Below are 18,271 nucleotides of genomic sequence, written 5' to 3'. Positions count from 1 at the left end.
AGCTGGTCTCCCCCAACCCTCCACCCACACCACAACAAACTGCACAACCACGACCGCCCCATGCTGCCAGCTCCTTCCCAATGCTATCGATTTATTCCCAATATGAAAAAAATGTTTGTGTTGAGAATAAAAAGGGGAACTCAGCTCAGCTCAACTCAGCTGATTTTGCTGCGCTCAACGATGATTTTTTTTTGCTGTGATACATTCACTACCAAGTAATACTTCGCACTCGATATAAGAAAGACAAGAACAAACACATATGCGTCACTATCTATCTATCAAGCTAATGCAAGCTAATCATTCACCACACTAGTTGGAAAGGGAGACGCAATAAAACCAAACCGAACACGCGAATAATCGAGAGTGCAAAGAAAACTTTAAGTTTTCACTACCACATGCGAAGTATAAAAATAGCTTCGTTCAGTATTTCATTTCACAAAAATATAAACATTTTGACGCTAGAAAACTTTATACACTCCATAATCACTAAAGCTGGGAGCACACTTTTTCGTGCATTCCAAACACGTTTAAAGACACCGCGCACAAACGAATACCAAACGAATACATTTCTTCGGTACGTTGCTCAAGTCCCTTTTTCAACACAGTGATTGGGAAGAAATTTCGAATTCGCGAATTTAAGCACTTTTCACGACTATATTTAAAATCTGCATTTAAAACAATGAGAGCAAAACGAAAACATATTTGTTCCTATCACGCGTAAACAAGTAATTTCAAACGTAAGTATGCGCGGAGCAACAACAAAAAAATACGTCCGCGCCCGACGACTGCCCGATCCGAACTCCGAATGCAACGTTTTCCCGAATGTGACAAATACCCGAATGCGACATTTACACGAATGGAATGTTTACCCGAAGACTTCGCTGTGTCATTTTTAGAAATTAGTGTAGGCACAATTGACATGCCGTCTTCTTTCCTTTCCGTATTGCTCTTGAAGGTCAAGAGATCATTCAGAAATGAGTATGGGTTATGGAATATTCCGAAAATTAACCTGGTAACTTGAACATACATTTTTTTAATCAAAATGTGAAAAGAATAGAACCTGTGTTCCACCAATTGCCCGGTTCGTTTGAAACATAGGAGACGATTCTTTAGTCAGCTCCGGCCGAGCGTCGGACGGTATACGTTTATCTGGTGCATTACTTTTGCCCGATTAATTGTCCGTGTCATGTATTTTGATTGGGAAAAAAATAAATTCATAATCAAAATTGCGCTTCAGTGCCATAATATGTGTGTACCAAAATTGTCAGTTTTATTTTAAGTAAACGGGCTGCATCATTCTTATGAATGGATACACTTCATAATACGTTATAGAGCCGCATTCTTTCATATCTCATCATTATTTTTGATTTCTTTCATTATTTTAAAAAGGATTTTATTCAACGCCATTATTCTGAAATTGCACTACCCACGAGCATACTTTTTAAATGGAAATGTACACTGATCAGAAATAGATATACAAATACTTCCTAATAATAATATTTGTGCATTATTCGAATACATCCTTCTTTCGGGTAGATGATACATTCGGGTAATTGTTATATTCGGGTAACTGTCACATTCGGGTAAATGTTACATTCGGGTAATTGTTGCATTCGAGTGAATTTCGCATTCGGGTTAGTGTCAGTTCGGGTAGATGTTACATTCGGGTAAGTGAAATGCGGGTAAATGTCTTTCGGGTGAGTGGATTTCGAGTAAATGTGACACAATCGTCCTATGTCCTATGATTTCATAAGTTTTCGTTACTGTTGCACATACAAAATAGTTTGAAATAACATAACATCAGGCAAATAACATGTCAAACCAGAAAAGCCTGCCGGGCCGCAGATTGAGTATAGATGTATTAGATACATACTTCACTTACCACACTCTGTATCCTATACAGACCAACGAAAATCTTAATTTAAGTGCATAATGTAGAGTTGAACACATTTAAACAATATTTCATGACTCGAAGTCTTCTACTCCGATGGCACGAAAACCCTCTAGAATTTTATGGAGGTGATACGTGCTACACAAATTAGAAGAAATCAGCCCATTTGATTTTGGATTTGCTATGTACTGACGATATATTTTACAAATCTTTTCTTCTCTTTCCACTTGGTAATAATAAATTTATATTTCGTTTTTCGTGTATATAAAAATAAAAAACCAATCCGTCTTCCGCATTTTGATATTACCGTTTTTTCTGTTGGTACCTTAGCCTAGCTTAGTCTTTAAAAAATACAGTTTCTGTTTTATTTCTTCTCCAATTTGCTTCTCTCCGATCCGATCGAGTTCGTCGCAACAGATGAGAATAGTGATTCATTCGTCAGTGGGCTTAGTTCCAAATCAGTTTACCATATGTTTACCGTTTGTCGTTTTGAAGCCTTTCGTAGCTGGATTAAGTTAAATCGCATGGACCTGATTTTGGCTTTACTATTAAACGTAGCAACGGATGTGTAAATATGTATAGATATAGACACACAAATATCACAAGGTTTACTTTCAGTTTTCAACAAGAAATAAATCATAGCTAATCTATTGCCTTGCATTATTACCTTTCTTCGATTCAACAATGGAAAATGTTTTTTTTCTTTCAGACTATGATACTACCAGTTTATCGACCAGATAATAAGTGTTGAAAGGAATTGAAAATAGCTTACACTTTATTATACATTGATCACACTTGTTCGTTGCTGGACGTTTTGCTTTCTGCTGGGTGATGTCGCCGATGAAGTGAGAATGATGGCCGTATCGCCGCCCCTGGTTGTTGAGGCCGAGAAACAATGGTTCGACGCCTGCAGCAGCGAAGATGGTGTGGCACTGTTTGATGTTTTAAAGTTTAAAATTTCTTCATCGCCTGATAAAAGAGTATCAGATTCTGAGTCATTAGGTTTGGATTTTTGTATCATTTTGTATTTTACCTGAAAAAGGGTGAATCTCAATTCAGTTTAAATTGGTCTATCAATAAAGTTGCATTTTGATTGTTTGAGATTTGTTTTTTGGAATTGTCTTGAAAACTTAGGCTTTTTTTCTTATGGAAAAAACAAAATATACATACTGCAAGCTTTCTACTAAAATAACAAAAACAGTAGATATTGTCATGTACAACGCAAGAGAGACGAACAATTTCTAGAGAACTGGACAGTTGGTTCATTCGTTAGTTTTTTGTTGAAAATGTCCTCTTACTTTTTGCAACAGACTATGCTCCCTTCCCTGCTGGTGCGATGTGGCATTATTGCGTTTCTTACGCGTATGCCTCATCAGGAAGTTATCGGTGACCCAAAAGATCAAAATCTGGAATAGCAAAAGTATATAAGAAAAAAACCTGAAACAACGTGGGTTATCACAATCGGTACTCACATTAACGAAGAATGGAATCACCAACATCACAACCGCGAGTTCGATGCGCGGATCTTTGAACGGAGATAGAACAAAGTTTTTCACGTTGTCCCAAACATCGAGTTGAATGAAGAGGGTCGTTATTAGTTTCACAATTGCCATCAGTCCCACGTATATCCATGTTTGGTAGAGCCATGATTTCGGTGCACCTGTGAACAGTTTATCGTGTGACGTTTGGCGATCAGAATTATTGCATTACAAAACTTATGCCCTTTTCGTATTGTAATTCCGGATTTCTTCAAAAAATTTCTTTAAACACCACAATGAAAAACAGGATGAGACTGGTTATGTAAATATTCATGGTTAGCTTTCACTCAGCCATAAACATGTTAGTTGATGTTAGTCTATAAGAGTCATGCTACTCAGTTGGTTCAACCGAAATTTGTTAACCGTATGTATCATTGATGAGAGTAATTGCAATCAATTTTTACACAGAAATCTATCATATAATTTAGAATTTTTGTACAACTACAGAGAAACGTGTAGCTTATTGTTATTGGAATAACAGATTTACTCTTGATTCTTTGAAAAGTTAATCTAGAAAAATGTTGATCAGTATATTCTGTTACACCACACACCTTCGTGCACGTGATTCAAGCCAAGCATAGGCCAAAACACATTCAATACATTCCCCTTCCTTCTAACAAGACGATAATGAGCAACGATACAGTGCAAATGAAAAGATATACCACATCCGATCATAATTAGCCCCCGAGTCAATAATAGAGATAACCTTCAAAAGACTTACCATACTCGCCGAAGTTTATCGCATCCCATTTCTTCTTTCGCGCCAAATACTGACAGGTTTTGATTCCTATATATATGATGAATAAACCGATGGTGGAATCCAGTAAAAAGTTGATTATATACCTTAAAAATATATTGATGTTAGGCTAGAAAATTATACAATTCAAAATCATTTTACCAGGTACAGGGGTCTCCTTGGAATAGTGGGGCTAAATATACGTTGGTCATGTGGATCACTAAGGCTCCAATCCCTTGTTTCGATGTGTCGTACCACCACGTTTCCCACGATCGTCTGTTGTATAGAGGTTCACAGAATCGCTTTCCTGTTGAATTAATGAATGTGGAACTGTTTACACAAGTAATTAAGGGTCGAATGATCAAAATTAGATCATCTAAGGGGTAGCCGTAATCACAACGAAACAAAACTCCGTTTTTATTCCTAAACCAGCTGACCCGGCAAACTTCGTCCCGCCTAAAATTTGTTTTTTGCTATCAATACCTTCAAACATTCACGTTTTCTTACTATGAGCAAGTTCATGGGTCCAATCGCAGAACTGTTCATTGATAGATATTCTAATCGACCCCGTTGAATTTACCTATTACTATAAAATTCCTAGTATTTCTAACAAAACTCATCATTATAATATCAGATTATTTTCAGACACAATTTTCGTACAAGATTTTTCAACTACTTGCAAATAACATGTTTCTCCGTTACATGGAATAAATGTTTGATACAGAAAATATGATAGAATAAAGACAGCCCTAAATCGGATAATTCTTTCCTCGAGTTTTGCTCTTATCAACACATCCGGCGATCTTTTTTTTGGTATAGATAGAAGAAGGTATAGGAGTGCGTTTCATCACATTGAAATCCATTTCCAGTTTCGAACAAAGATCAGTTTCGCTAGGGCAAACATCAAATGGACTAACAGCACTTGTCACCATGTAATTGTAGAACATATGGGAATTTAATTTTCCGAATTTTCCGAAAATTTTCAATTGTCATGTTTGGAAGGGTGTCATACCATCATCGAAACATTTCTCATACCCAAAAACCCTTACATCCCAAATTGTGCTTGATTAGTTCTCGAGTTATACAGAAGTTTTTGTTTCGTTTGTATGGCAGCCCCACTTAGAGAGGGGGGAGGTGTGTATTCACCATAGAAACGTTTCGCGCCCACATACCAAATTTGGCACCATTTGCTTGATGAGTTTTCGAGTTATGCAGAAATTTGTGTTTCATTTGTATGACAGCCCACCCTTAGAGAGCGGGAGAAGTGTCTAACCACCATAGAAACATTTATTGCATCCTAAAACCTCTACATGCCAAATTTGGTTTCGTTTGCTTGATTAATTCTCGAGTAATTCAGAAATTTCATTTGTATCCCATCGTCACCCATCGGAGCAAAAGTTTAATTTATCGTAATCCCTTTGCAAAAAATATGACATGGGAAGCATCCTGATGTATTCAGGTAAAAAGCATAGCATATATCCTGTGGTTCTTCCATCTTCTAGAAAATTCTTCGAGCTAATTTGATTTTCCTGATCACACCGTCTTTTAACAGGGCTACGCTTACTGAACTTACTGAATGAACGAGTTTTGTTCCGTTACTGAAAAACCATAAAACCCAGAATTAATTTAGATTTTCGCTCACGTCCTACACTTTGTCCAACTTCTATAAGACCAGGTGATGATCTTGCTGCTTTGTGTCATTGTAAACAAACAATGCTTCAATTTATATTCTAGTGTGTAGATATTGGTAACTACCAAACACTGCATATTTTCATATGTGTATGTTCAAGCGCTGAGCGTAAACGAATGTTTTTGTATTTTTCAAGTGTCAAGTTTCTATGCGACCAGTTGCATTTTCCGTTGTTTTGATTAACGAAGAGAGAAGAAAGACAACTTGATGCATTTCACCAAGAAAATATCAGTATCAGAGAAATTGCTCGTCGGACGTGGACGATCCCATCAAGTTGTGCTCAATTATTTGGCGAATCCTCAAGGATACGGTAAGAAGGAGAGAGCTCCACGTAAATCGAAGCTCTCTGACCAGGATAAGCGGGAAATAGCAAGAACAGCTTCGAATACTTCAAAATCGCTTATGTAAATAAGGCAATATTTCAATTTAAATGTTACTCGGGTGACAATTCGTCAAGTTTTGGTAAAGAATCCTCACATAAAGAGGGCTTGAAGGGTTAAAGCTCCTCATCTTACACCATTTCACATCGGAAGACGTCTGAGTTTTGCCAAAGCTCACTTGAACCTAGAGTGGGACATGGTATGTTGTGACAAAGAATGATTCAAAAATAATACATTTTGCTAAATACCATAACGAAAAGTTCTTCAATGTGATGTATGTTTACATTGTCGAAAAAAAGTTCAATTTGGATGGTCCTGCTGGTTTCAACGGGTACTGGCGTGATTTACGGAAGAAGGAACAGTATTTTTCAATCTGGAATTTCGGTGGAGGCTTGTGCATGGTTTGGGCGGGATTCTATGCAACCGGAAAGCTCAAGATAGCTTTCACATCATTCAAAGATTGCATACATGTTCTGGAATCATTTCTCCTGCCGTTTTTGCGTGGATATCGTCACAAAAAAATTATATTCCAGCAAAACCATGCTACTATTCATACCAGCAAGGAAACTAAACAATGGATTAAGGACCAAAAACTTAATTTTTTGAACTGACCGGCTCGCTCTCCGGACTTGAATCATGTTGAAAATCTTAGGGGGATCCTTGTGCACAGAATCTACTTTGAGGGAAAACGATACACCACCATTGAAGAGCTCAAGGTCGCAAGTCCGGAAACATGGAAAAATATCGAGAAATTCGTTCAACAGAATTTGGTAAATAGTATTCCAGCACGAATTTGTAGATTAGCCAATTGTTTTGAATTTTTTATTGATAATACTTAAGAATTTTGAAGTGGTCTTATAGAAACTGGAAAGCTGAAATTATCATATTTAGGCACAATAAATAAACACAACTCCTTTGAACAAAAATGACGTTGAATATACTTTATTCTAAGTATTGAGCAATGTATGAATGTATCTTGTTGAAATTCTGACTGTTTGTGTTGCAACGAAATAGAATGAGGGTGGTCTTACAGAAGTTGGACAGAGTGTATTTTGTCGTAAAAAATTGCTTTGCATTATAGAAATTTTCTTCCAAATTCGTTTCCTTCCTGCAATCTTTGGGACTGTCAACAATCGGAGAAAAACTTAGTATTGATCGTTATCAGATGAGTGAGTTGAGAACAGCAACATACTAGTCTACGTCAAGATTGTGAATAAACGTTCAACACATTATTCGCATAAACTGATGTAATGCGTTTTTCAATTGAATTAAAATAACAAAAGCTCATAAAACCTCTCCGGCCCACTTTTGACAGTTAATATTTATTGAATGGACAGATCATTTTATATAAATTGTTCACCGTCATGATTATTCAACTAAAAACAAGAAAAACGTGTTTTTCCAATACTGAGGGTACAACAACATAATCTGATTTCGTCAATCATGCATTTTTGGGCAGAGCGGTCCAACGTACGTTGCACTTCATTCAAGATTCATTTTTAGTCCTTTATTGCGTTATCCCCGATTTTCGTTATTCACGGTGAGCTAGCCAGACTATTCCGTGGATAATCGGGGTTCTACTGTATATTGAACCAGCCAACTCTCAAATCGATGAAGGATAAAGTGCGATTCATATACAACATCCACGTCACGTTCACGTTCCTTCCCGTCACGTTGCGTCATTTATTCTTCCAAGCAGTACTTATGCAAACATACACATACACCGGCAACGGGAATTTCGACTTGCCCTTGCTGGTGTATGTGAATGCTTCAATAGGAATTCCATGGAAGAATAATTGACGCAACGTGACGTGACGTGGATGTTGTATGTGAATCGCACTTAATAAGTAATGATAGGAACTGCTGCATTGAACCAATGAGTAGTTATGTTTGTTTAAATCAACATCAATTTATACCAGCTTCTCGGATACAGAATAACAATTTGCAGTAGATGAGGATGATATTAGTACATTTCCAATAATTTCGATCTAAGAACATTTGACTCCAACCTGGACAGATGTCCGATTTTTCCACGTTGAAACTTCCAATAATTTATTATGAAAAGTTTTCAAAACGACTTTAACTTTGTGCACAGATTATGTTGGTGTTACGTAACTTAAGGGGGAGGGGAGTTTGTCCTGCGTTACTTAGTGTACGATAGGGTGAGGAGGTCTAAAATTTGCGTTTTTAGCGTGACGTAACGCCTTATTGGGTGTGCAACTTAATTCCGTTCCGTTTGCATGAATAATGAAAAGAATTAACACATTATTCAAAGTATTGGCCATCGCGAATCACTATTTTTTCCCATCTTTCCGGCAATTTACGGATTCTGTCGCGAAGAAACGTTCATGTTTTGAATCCAAGAATGTATCCAGCTAATAACTGATACTATGTTTTTAAGTGAAGCGTATTCCATTCAAATCGTTCCGCATCGTTCAAAACAAACGGTATTCGGAAGGGGTAATGTTTGAGCTATAAGGCTAACTCAAACAGCAACATGAGCCGAGCGTTGTGATGATGGAATATTATCGACCAGGGTTACCATATCTACAGAGTAATCTGTATTTATACAGTTTTGTAACCAAGAATCTGTAGATACAGATTACAGATTTTTTTGGTGCTTATACAGATTTACAGATTTTTAAAAATAACGATCCAATATTAGTTATGGCTTTATCTCAATAATATTTTTTTCATATAAAGGCCGTTATCCAGCACGTAGCGTAAACGGCACGTACCGACACCGGCAGACAAATACATGATGTATTCATATCATCAGGCATAGCAACTTCTCTGTACGGACCGGCAGCGCAGACGGAGCGGAGAAATGCTACTGGTGATTGAACCGATGTCGTACCGAAGAGCGACGAACGCACCCACACCACGAACTTCGACGTTGGGTTTGTATGTATGGTGCTACTCGCCGGCACCGGCAAAATATTTTTTTCGAGAATTCCTTCATGCATTTGTCTGAAGCGTGCTGTGTATGCCCGGATCCGTTCCACTGTATATACGCATACACATTTGAAACACACGAAATAATATTTGTCTTGCATGCAACGTGCCGTGCCGATTACGCTACGTTCCTGATAATATAATATTACCTTAACATTCGGATCAGTCTGAATGAGAGTAATTTTAGCATTCATATGTAACGTGTAATACTGTTTTATTATGTACAATCTAAGGCGAAAAGATACAAAAGTTTGCGCCATCGGTTAGGTTTACAATAAATAAATAACACTGTATATCTTTTTCTTACTAAGGCACAGTGAATGCCAATTTTTACGATACCATCAACATCGCCAAATTCATAATAACTATGATACAAAAGCTAAAGCTTACATAGATACTAGATTTGAGTCATCTATAAATCGTTGTGTCTGTCTCCACCCAAATTAGAATGATAGAATACTTTGAATAATATTAAAAAAAAAAGGAAAATTCGAAAAAATGGGCTACGCATTTGTTCTACAATTATGAATTTATTTGTAAATTTTGACGTAGGACTACGTCTTTCATTTCTATACCGGGGTGTAAAATCAAAGTTTCGAAAACGAAAGCGTTACGCCGGAGACCGAGATTTTGAGTATTAATAGCTCCTAAGCAACTGAACGAAATGGTATGATAAACACTTCATTCGAAAGATAAAATGTCTACGCGTTCTATACTTGTTACTTTCTGATCCAAAAACTTGTTTCAATAGTCTTAAATTTGCTTTCAAAATAGGCTATTGAAATCACCAATCGGTATATAAGCGAGCGCCGCTCGGAAATCCACTCAGTTCTAATTGAACAGCGATTGGAGCATGTTGTTGCTGTTGTGGTGAGGCTCTTCATTTATCATGAAAGCGCGGATGAACGGTGTCACCAAGAGCCTGTTTGTGCACCCTAAGGCCAGAAGGGAATCCATCAGGAGGAGAGTGATGCCACAAACGGTTCCCCGGGAAGATCTCGAAGCAGCCGCTACACACACACATACACGCGCGGAATTCTTTCCGTTTGGATTCCATTCAACATCGAGAAAGATCCGGGAAATAATCTGCCACTTTCTCTGGGAATTTGAAAATACATTCATGTGAAAGAGTTTATTTGAATGTTTTCTATCCATGTAACACTGTGACCAAATATTTTTCAATCAAGTGCTATTAACAGATGGTTCTCGAGTTAGCATAAACCACTGGTGGGCTTCCAGTATCGGATAAAATGTGGAAATATCTAATCGTTACTGAAAATAATCTGCCAGTTCCTCTGGGAATTTAAAATTACATTCATGTGAAAGAGTTTATTTTAATGTTTTCTATCCATGTAACACTGTGACCAAATACATTTGGTTTTGTGATTTTTCAGTCAATCGCAATTAACAGGATAGCTTCTGAAGATTATTCTTCCCCATCAGTAGGATATTTCCGTATCCAATATTGGATGCATAAAACCTTGTACCTCCAACGTAACGCTCTCGTTTTCGAAGTTCTCCAAATATTCATTCATTCAGAATTAATTCAGATTCAACTTCAAACAAATGATCTCTAAATCAACGATAGTCCTACGTCACCCTTGCGGTTATACCATAGATATAACCCACTTCCTGTTTTTGATAAATATTTATCAAACAATGTTTTCAGGTTTATGTTTATACTTGCTATAATTCTTCTTCGTGTGATATCTTTTGCATGTATCACAAAAATAATTAGTTTTGTGTTTTTCGCCTTTTTTCTTCCTGTTCAAATCTATAGAACCATTAATTCAATAATCCTTTCCTCGAGCACGGATGACAACTTTTGTTTATACTGGGTACCGTTATCTATTATTCAAAGTGGCAACGTTTTGGTTCGTGAATAAATTCACAAGCCATTAGAATTCGTTTAGAAAAAGGGTGAACTGATTTATTGTTGTAAATTATAATATTAGTATACTTCTTTTCTGTGGTGGCTGAGAGCAGACAAACGACCGCAAAGGGTTATACAGATTTCCGAAAAACAACTCAGATAAAAAAAAATTTTGAGACTAAAAACACAGATTTTATTATGGCAACTCTGTTATCGACTCGTGTCTGGTCGCATAATCTGGACGTTGTTCGGCAACAGCTCGCTTTAACCCTTTCATTACGGCAGTGTGCTCCACCCGAAGTGCTACCCCTGTACGGAGCACTGCGCCGAAAAGTATGCACATCACGCTGGTGTGATCGAAGAGCAGTATGAATTTCATGTCGTCTAAAGACGACGCTCGTACACACAGCTCGTCGCGCGGATGTCGTCTATAGACGACACTCGTACACACACGACGTCGCGCGGATGTCGTCTATAGACGACGCTCGTAACGAAAGGGTTAAACGGATCAACTATTGCCTGTAGAAGTCTTCATTCGTTCTAACGCGAGGTGATGGAAAAGTGGAGGCAGCACTACGATGAACACCTGAACAGTGCGCAGACAGGAGACCAAGATAGCGTTGAAGAGGATTATACTGCTACAGTGAACAACGACGATGCACCACCTTCTACGATGGGTGGAGTTAAAGAGGCTCTTAATCAGCTGAACGACCACAATGCAGTGGGTAAGGGTGGCTTCGCAACGGAGCTCTTCTTCTAGCTCAACTTATAGAGTGTACACACCGTTTGATAGCCGGGATCTGGGACATAGAACAGCTACCGGAGGAGTGGGATGAAAAAACAGATTTCACCTTTCAAACCTTTCATCTGAACCTGTCGTCATCCAAATATTTTTCCGTATTTTCAAGTGCGACAGGGTAATCACAGTCAACTACGTATGAAACGATCACTACTACTAATACTCCGCCTTGCGTAGAAATGACGTTTAAGGTTCAATGTTTTCTGCCGAACGAAACCGTGTTTGTTCGTGGTTGTCATCGTTCCCCTTTCTGTTTCTCTTTCTGCTCCTGACGTCATTGAAGTTTGAGAGAGACCACGATACCGCGAGAGTACGCAGCACCAAACATCCCGAGCGAGCGTGATGCAAATAAACGAACAAATTTATTCATTATTTCTGTGGATGTGGTAGTGTTCTTTCGTTGATGTGTGGTTTTAATTCAAGCGTGTCTATTGATTTTGTTCATCCGACATCTTGAACCTGGTATAGTACACGTTTGTCTGTTTACTTTTCAAAACCGCCGCTGCATCGTCCGGACATGTGGATGAAATAGTTGCGTACTTTGGTTTTAAGGCTGACAAAATTATGGCTCAGAGTTATGATGGCGCTATTGTAATGTCCGGAGATAAATCAGGTGTTCAAACGTTGGTAACGGTTTCCAAAAGCTGGATATATTCACTGTCGCGCACACGTTTTGAACATGGTCTTGCTTCACCCGTGCACAAACAACAAGAAAACGTCATGGTTTTCCAATATGATCTCATCTCTCGCGGCATTTTTCTCGCAGTCACCAAAATGCAGGGTAGAGACCCAAATACCAAATGTTTGCAAAACCAAATGGTCTTATAATTCTCGAATGATCAAAATAGTTTATCTGAATTATGCACCTATCAATGAATGTTTGGGCGAGATTTATCTTGGCATCTTGGTCTTTGATGCTGAAACTTTTACTACATCCACAGGTCCTCACGCATTCATGCTTGAGTTCAACACTGTATCCTTGCTCAAATTTTTTGCGAATATTTTGCACACATGGATGCAAATCAAGTTTTGCTAAGCCTCTTCGCGTACAACATCGAGTCTCACTCGTGGGGTACTATCATAACATAGAGTGCTAAAACGCTCAGCAGAGTAGTGAAATCACTTGATGTGTGACGTATTAAATATTTAGGGTTAAGACGTTAAAAAGGAATTATACGTATAGCGAATTCGTTTTTAAAACTGAGTCAGTGCCAAATTGACTCTGCAATAAACAAACGTTTTCAGTTTCACGAATGCGGTGGTTTGTTGGTGTGCGTTATATAGTCTAATTTGTTTATATTTGCGACGACAAATGTACAGTATCGACGTCTGGTGGCGATATTAATGCTTGGGAGGTAAATTATTCTCTATCAGATCAGAAGGGCCAAGTGCAGTGTAAAAATATAAAAGTTTGAATGAAATTTTTTACTTCATATTGTTTGATTACCTAACACATGTAGTTCTGAAACTCACTTAACCATTTGTCGATGCATTTCCTGTTTGTTCCAAAAATAATTACTTTTATAATATAAAATCATCATTAGACACAGTTTTCGTTCAATATGTTTCTGCGATATCGGAAAAAAACCTTCTATTTCATCACATAAAATAAATATTCGATACGTGAAAGTAAATTTGCATTGATTTTGAAAGCGTGTTTATTCCACCTGAATATTCATCATTATTTTCGCCTCCCAATGAAAGCACACGTAGCTTAATGCCGTACACGCGAATTTACTCTTCAAAATCAGAATCCGAATTGGATTACGATTCCAATAATACAAAAACAAAAGCAGCAGGTTTTCCATCTTCATAGTCTTTATTTTTTAGATTTTCCAAAACAATACTCTGAACTTGACAGTTCAGTATAGTTGTATTGGTGAACCCGAGTGCCAACCCGTGAAACATCTCAGTGCGAAACTAACTGCTTTCGGGGCGAACTAGGGCGACACTGAGTGCGAAACTGAGTGAATAAAAAAACGTTTTGACAGCAGTTAGTGCGGCACTGGGGTTGAAACTGAACAAAAACGAATTCGCTAGTAGTAGAATGCGTGCGTAACGTTAAGGCTTGCCTTGCTTCTATAGAGGAGTTCAAAGCAGATCATCATTTCGACAGTACACTCAAAGATGCAATTGTGTCGCCTAATTGCTAGTTGTGATGAAGCGAAACTTTGTAATAAGTTGACGTTTCTTTTTGAATTATAGACATAATTCCGATTATCGTAGGACAAAACCTGCATCAAACCTTCTCCGAAAAGACTGGCCAGAATGATACTGACATTGCCTAATACAACGTAATCCGTTGAAAGAACTTTTTGTGTTGTTCGACAGATCAAGAATTACAGTAATCGTTCGCTAACTGGTCTGCTTTTTAACTGGGCGAACGTTAACTGGTCATTATGTATTATGACCAGTCCTTGGACCAGTAAAAAAGCAGAATTTCGTAAACAATCGACGCCACATCCAAATGAAGAATTTGCTATGAGGGGCATTCGAATGTTATTTTGAATTGGTTTGAAAATTGACATTATTTTCGCATGACAAAAACATTGATTAAATTACGGAAAATAATTTCCTCAAATGATATTTCATACCTGTTATCGCACCTAATGCGAAACTTCCATTAGAAACCTTTTGTTTATTCAATTACATGATTAACGCTAATCAAACAATTCATTGAAGTTCCCCTCGATTTTATTTGACGGTTTACATGCCAGACCAGTTAAAACGCGAATGTCGATAACTGGTCTTCCCTTCTCGCCCAGTTTGCGAATGTTTACTGTATTTGCGGTCGAGATCTGACCAGAAGCGGTTTTTCGGAATTATGATGATGGCTGTGGAAAAAGATTTCCTTTGTGGGATAATGTAGATGCCTTTATTTTATGAGAAAATCTTTGATAAGTTTTCACTCATAGTTGACCGTAGGATTCTTTTGTTATACAGGCAAACCTGTTTTTGTGCGGGTGATGAACAAATCGCATAAAAAATAATACGAAACTTCACCAGTAGCTAGTGTTCGCTACACAATTTAAAAAAAATGCAGTGGATAGGGACCGCACAAAAAAAGTTTCCTTAAGAAAATAACCCAAATCCTAATGATTCCATTCGGGATCATCATTCGTTTTTTTTCACATTAATAAGCGGCCTACTCACTTGCGCAGATCTTTAAACCAACTCTTTGCTTCTTTCAAAAAGCTCCTACAGACACCTTAAAACAAATAGAACGAAACATTGGAATGGGAATTAACCAAAACAGTCCCTATGTAGAGCGATGAAATACGATGATAGAAAAAACTCGATTTTTTCAAATACCGCACAAAAAAAGTCGTACAAAGAAAGTTCGCACAAAAAAAAAAGGTTTTACTGTATAGATAGATGTTTAGAAATAAAAATGGTAAAATCTGTCATCGCAATACTGTTGTTTTAATATTGCAAATGTAGATTGAACAGGTAGCTCATTTGGTCACGCGTAGCCCCTGCAGCAGAGGCTCAATAATTATACTCTAGCGAATATTCCCTTTCGTTGCTCGTTATTGACGGCACGGATGAGTAAGCTCACAAATGAGCAGAGCAAACGCATGAGAAAATGAAAATGCCTCTAGTTTTCGTCATTTTAAATCATTTACACGCCAGTATATTGTAATGTATAAACTACCAAACAAACCTTAGGGAATTTTCGATCAGTTTGATATGTAAATCGCCAAAATCCTTTCGCAGCAAAAATACACTGCGTGTAGTGTAGGATATAATAACTATCTTCATTTAAAAGACTGACCATTTGAACTTTATTGTTGTGTTCAGGCGCGATACATTCAAAAAATTAAAATTCCAGTGTTTCATGACCAGATGGAAAAATCCTCACTCCTTTACAAAATTAACATCAATTTCATATGAATTACAATAATTTTTTAATTCGTAGATCGTCTTTAGTTCTCAATCAGATCAAATAACCCATTCGGGGTCGCCAAGTTGCGCCATGTTGTAGTGTGTATCTCGTTCTACGCAGAGGATACTGCTCTTCAAATTACTCATACTGCTTTAAGCTGCATCTACTATTCGTACGATCACTCCCCATAAGTTCTTGATATGGTTTTGATCTGGTAAACAAGCTGACCAGTCTAGAATCTGAAGTCCCTATTCACATAACCTTCCGGATTTTATGAATTGATGCCAAATTACCTATTATCACGGTATTTTTGATGGAACAACAGAAGTAAATGATTCTTAAGTACTTCATTGCACTTCGGACTGTGCATTCGTGTTAATGAAAAGCTATCTGAACAAGCTGTTTTGAAAATATTTTCCTCAAACCATCAGCCTGCAAAGTTACGAGTTGAAAAATTACATGACACGTTCCGTAAGTCCTTACAATATAAATAAATATTATTCAAGTTGGATTTCTTTTCATTATAGAAGTTCTCCTAAAATAGTGAAACCCATGGCATTAGCTTCCACATCATTTTTTGGACCCGCAGCTTTGGAGATGGAATTTTTATGGTTGGGGAGAATTATCTCAAAAAGGCCCGGTTTAGGTAGCTTACCATCAACACGAATGAACAGTCAGAAGTGTAACGAAGAATCAAAACAATGTGATAATTGGGTAATTAGGCATCAATTCATAAAATCCGAAAAGTCATCGAATGGTTTGATGAAAAAGGGCTTCAGATTCTGGACTGGTCAGCTTGTTTACCAGATCAAAACCCTATCAAGAACTAATGAGGAGTGATCGTACGAATAATAGAAGCAGCTTACAAGCAGTATGAGTGATTTGAAAAGCTTAAACAAGCATATCCTCTGCGTAGAACAAGATACACACTACAACATGGCGCAACTTGGTCAAAACCACCCCGAATGGGTTATTTGATCTGATTGAGAACTAAAGATCACCCACAAATTAGAAACATATTGTAATTCATGTGAAATTGACGTTAATTTTGTGAGTGAGGGAGTGAGAGGAAGGAAGGTATTGAATTAGAGAGACTTTAAACTCTGAGAGTTCATTCGTCTCTTGGGGAGTGAGAGTTTTTCCATCTGTTTCTATAGTTATGAAACACTGGAATTTTAGTGAATGTTTCGCGCCTGAAAACCACAATAAAGTTTAAATCCCACACTATATACTTCAATTCAACCGACTTCTTACATATCTCTTGAAACTGAAACTGAAAAAATGAGTGGTTCTATAGTTGTGAAACGCAGTGTAGTTATTAACGTTAACTTCATTTCATAAAAACGTGACCTGTTCTCTGATTTGGCATCCTTAATGAAAGATGTAGTCCTACGTTAAAAAATGAAATGAACATAGACATAGATAAGAATAGAGAATGGTTTTATCTAGTTCTAGAAAAAGTACAGAAGAAGACGAAACGTCCCGACTACGTTCCATTCACCAATAGTGCTATCTTCGTCATAGATTTCGTTCCTCAGCTATGAATCATCCATTTGAAGTGAATCAACAAATATTCAGACCCAATTAATCTACACGAGTTTGCTACGAATTTGCAATGAAACTAAATTAACAATGAAATTACACAAAAGATTCGTTGAAAACCTGATAAATTGCATCGAATATGACGATGAATTGAGGTATATACCAATAAAATAGAATGCAATTCTCCACAAACTTACCTATCAGACAGGTAAAGGCTAACGTGGCTAATATGCCCTGTAGGAACCATCCGAAGAAGTTAGTCAGTTCATCCTTACTGCAGTGCAATGTCGACCATTCTGTGCTATCCTCGCCAGAAGCAATAAACGTCGAAGAAGTATTCATTGGTGTTACGTTCGAACAGTTTTGCTTGTGTGAACTTATGAATTACTTATTATGTATGCGCTGTGTAGTTAGATAATATTTCGTCCGCACTCTTTGGATACACTATTTTCATTCCTCTTTCGCTCCGATACGTCAATAGTGATAGTGATAGTGATGAATGTTGGATTCCGGAAAGCTCTGGCCAAAATAATCACTTGGCGCGATTGTACAAGCAATTCAGTAGGAACCAATTGGTCGATAATCAGTAGTTGTTTACGGAAAATGCTGACAGATATTTTGTTTGCTGTTGGCGATCATTCGCTGTTTCTTGTTTATTTGACCGTGGTATCTTTTGGATTCGACTCGGATACAAAAGACTGACGAAATCAAGACGTCACATCGGTTTCTTAGTAGCCACTTTTGCACTTTCGTTGCCTTGATACCGTTCTGGGGATACCAATCTCAAGAATCTCATCTTCTTCTCAGAAACGATATCCTTACCTAGAAGGAATATGCACTAACGATTCATCCCTTTACCCACTACTCAATTATCACGTCTAGAACAGAAAATATCAAAAATCGAAAAACTTTACTTGCTTCACTCAGTCTGTAGACCTTCTTCGTGTTCAGTCAGTGCAAGTTGAGTTTTGGCGTTTACGA

The 18,271-nt window shown here is 37.6% G+C and overlaps 1 protein-coding gene across 1 annotated transcript; it reads right to left on the bottom strand.

The window, feature by feature from the left end:
• Positions 1-2,056: 2,056 nt before the first annotated feature.
• On the bottom strand, positions 2,057-18,269 carry LOC129778209 (store-operated calcium entry regulator STIMATE-like). The gene is made up of 6 exons (XM_055784952.1): positions 17,488-18,269; positions 4,328-4,472; positions 4,151-4,272; positions 3,364-3,551; positions 3,190-3,297; positions 2,057-2,924 (listed from the first exon to the last, which is right to left on the bottom strand). Exons 1-6 carry the CDS (start codon positions 17,630-17,632, stop codon positions 2,670-2,672), a joined length of 963 nt encoding a protein of 320 aa, XP_055640927.1. The 5' UTR covers positions 17,633-18,269; the 3' UTR covers positions 2,057-2,669.
• Between the last annotated feature and the right edge of the window lie 2 nt (positions 18,270-18,271).

Source organism: Toxorhynchites rutilus, chromosome 3 (assembly GCF_029784135.1).
Source record: "Toxorhynchites rutilus septentrionalis strain SRP chromosome 3, ASM2978413v1, whole genome shotgun sequence".
NCBI classification, from domain to species: domain Eukaryota; kingdom Metazoa; phylum Arthropoda; class Insecta; order Diptera; family Culicidae; genus Toxorhynchites; species Toxorhynchites rutilus.
Note: the sequence above shows the minus strand (reverse complement) of the source record. Positions and strands in the feature narration are given on the sequence as shown.